The following is a 2,617-nucleotide window of genomic DNA, read 5'->3' as shown; positions in this document are numbered from 1 at the left end:
GCCGGAGCCCACTGCCCCCGGCGACGGGGCCCCCCGGCGAGGCGCGGGGCCCGGCGGGCGCCCCCGGCGCAGCGCAGGTGGTGGCGGGCAGCCTGCTGGCGCTGCTCATCCTCTGGACTCTCTTCGGGAACGTGCTCGTGTGTGCGGCCATCGTCCGCTACCGGCACCTGCGGAGCAAGGTTACCAACATCTTCATCGTGTCCCTGGCTGTCTCGGACCTGCTGGTGGCCCTGCTGGTCATGCCCTGGAAGGCGGTGGCAGAGGTAGCTGGGTACTGGCCCTTTGGGGCTTTCTGCAACGTCTGGGTGGCCTTTGATATCATGTGCTCCACGGCCTCCATTCTCAACCTGTGTGTGATCAGTGTGGACAGGTACTGGGCTATCTCCAGCCCTTTCCGCTACGAGAGGAAGATGACCCAGCGGTTGGCTCTGGTGATGATCAGCGTGGCATGGGCTCTGTCTGTGCTCATCTCCTTCATCCCTGTCCAGCTCAACTGGCACAAAGGTGGGGATGTTGTTGCTGATGCTGATATTGGAGATGGATTTGACACTGCCTGGGCAGCAGCAGGTGCTGTCACCACCTGGGCAGAAGATATGAGTACCACATGGGTGGCATTGGCGGCAGTGAGACCCTCTGATGGGACCTCTGGCAACAATGACACCCTCACTGGATCATCGGAGAGCTGTGACTCCAGCCTCAACAGGACTTATGCTATTTCCTCCTCCTTGATCAGTTTTTATATCCCGGTGGCTATCATGATAGTTACCTACACCCGAATCTACCGCATTGCCCAGGTGCAGATTCGTCGTATCTCTTCCTTGGAGAGGGCAGCCGAGCATGCACAGAGCTGCCGGAGCAGCCACATTGACTGCCACCATCACACAAGCCTCAAGTCCTCCATCAGGAAAGAAACCAAGGTGTTGAAGACGCTCTCTGTCATCATGGGTGTCTTTGTGTGTTGCTGGTTGCCGTTCTTCATCCTGAACTGCATGGTTCCCTTCTGCGAGAGCCCACCCAGTGACCCCCACGCTGGCCTGCCCTGCGTCAGTGAGACCACCTTTAATATCTTTGTCTGGTTTGGTTGGGCTAACTCTTCTCTTAACCCCATCATCTATGCCTTCAATGCTGACTTTAGAAAGGTTTTCTCCAACCTCCTGGGATGTGGTCATTTTTGCTCTGGTACTGCAGTGGAGACTGTTAATATAAGCAATGAGCTTATCTCTTACAACCAGGACACCCTTTACCATAAGGAGATAGTGACTGCTTATGTTAACATGATCCCAAATGTGGTTGACTGTGAGGAAAATCGCGAGGACCCTTTTGATAGGATGTCCCAGATCTCCCCTGACCATGAGGTTGCCACTGACTCTGCCTGTGAGCTGGACTGTGAGGGGGAGATTTCGCTAGGCAAGATAACACCTTTCACTCCAAATGGTTTACATTAAATTGTGTCCCAGTCTGGTCAGTTCTTCTTGGAATATAAAAGAAAATATTAGCACTGAGTGGAAACACCTGCTTGATGATGTGCTGCAGTTTGGTCAGTCAGTTTATGCTAAATTCACTTCTGTGGGTGGTACTTTGCAGGATGTAGACACTGTCATACAGGGGCCTGGCAGCACAAACTTAAATCAGCACTTCCTCAGGCTGGGGGCAGACCAGGCAGTCCTGTTGATTAGCTGTGATGAGGTATTGTAGTATAATTGCAGTCAGTTCATGTTTATAATGTGTTTGCAAATGAAAGGTGCCATTGTCACTGCTAAGTATTATGACTTCTAAAATCAGGGACAGATGTGGCTGGCATAGACATTAAATTAAAAAAAAAATCCAGGCTGTTGGTTTGTTCAGATCTTATGTTTATTTTTCTCCATTTTTTTGTTTGTTTAGTTTTGTTTTTTTTTTTTCTTTTTTTAAGATAGAGATAGTGAGGTGGTGATTTGGATGATTATTTAAATGCGTGTTTCTGCCAAAACAGTTTGTGTGAAATCCTTGTTCTCCTAGGCGGCATTGTTGCCTATGATATCCTCTGTTCCTGGATGAATAAATAAAAGTTACATTGATCAAGGGTTTATTATCTTTCATTTGTCACCCTGAAAGGTTTACAAGAAGTATTCCAACTAACATTTCTATATGAACAGTTAGAATGACTAACAGCTTAACCCTATTATTTTAAAAGCAAATAGTCTGTATAGAAAATACAGGTTTTGAGTAAAAGCAAGGATCATAGGAATTCTTGACATAGATGAACTCGTTTCTATGGCTCTTACATGTTTTTCTTTAATATTATGATGGTATCCCTTTCTGCAGCCAAGAATATCAAGTATACATGTGGATAAGGTATTAAAACTTTCCATTTAATTCTGTACTTGAACTTTAAAAAAATGCTATTGATGTAAAGAGTTTGATGATAGAATTAGAAGCTGGGTGTGTCTAAAAACAATAATTGTGGTTGAAAATTATATTAATAATCATAATTTCCCAGTGCAGACACTAGAGAACTCATTCACACTGAGAGAAGAAAATAATTCTGATAATGTATTATTTTAATTATTAACTGGAATTTAAAGGTGCTGTAAGTACAACTATACTAAACATTTTAAAGCAATCTTTCAAACTGAAA

At 45.5% G+C, this 2,617-nt stretch overlaps 1 protein-coding gene across 1 annotated transcript; it reads left to right on the top strand.

The window, feature by feature from the left end:
* On the top strand, nucleotides 1–2,057 carry DRD5 (dopamine receptor D5). Its single transcript, XM_041402885.1, has one exon. The coding sequence runs from the start codon at nucleotides 240–242 to the stop codon at nucleotides 1,443–1,445; it is 1,206 nt and encodes a 401-aa protein (XP_041258819.1). The 5' UTR covers nucleotides 1–239; the 3' UTR covers nucleotides 1,446–2,057.
* The last annotated feature ends 560 nt before the right edge of the window (nucleotides 2,058–2,617 follow it).

The sequence above is a fragment of the Onychostruthus taczanowskii genome, unplaced genomic scaffold (assembly GCF_017590055.1).
Source record: "Onychostruthus taczanowskii isolate IOZ18803 unplaced genomic scaffold, ASM1759005v1 scaffold2, whole genome shotgun sequence".
In the NCBI taxonomy this organism is placed as follows: Eukaryota; Metazoa; Chordata; class Aves; order Passeriformes; family Passeridae; genus Onychostruthus; species Onychostruthus taczanowskii.
Note: the sequence above shows the minus strand (reverse complement) of the source record. Positions and strands in the feature narration are given on the sequence as shown.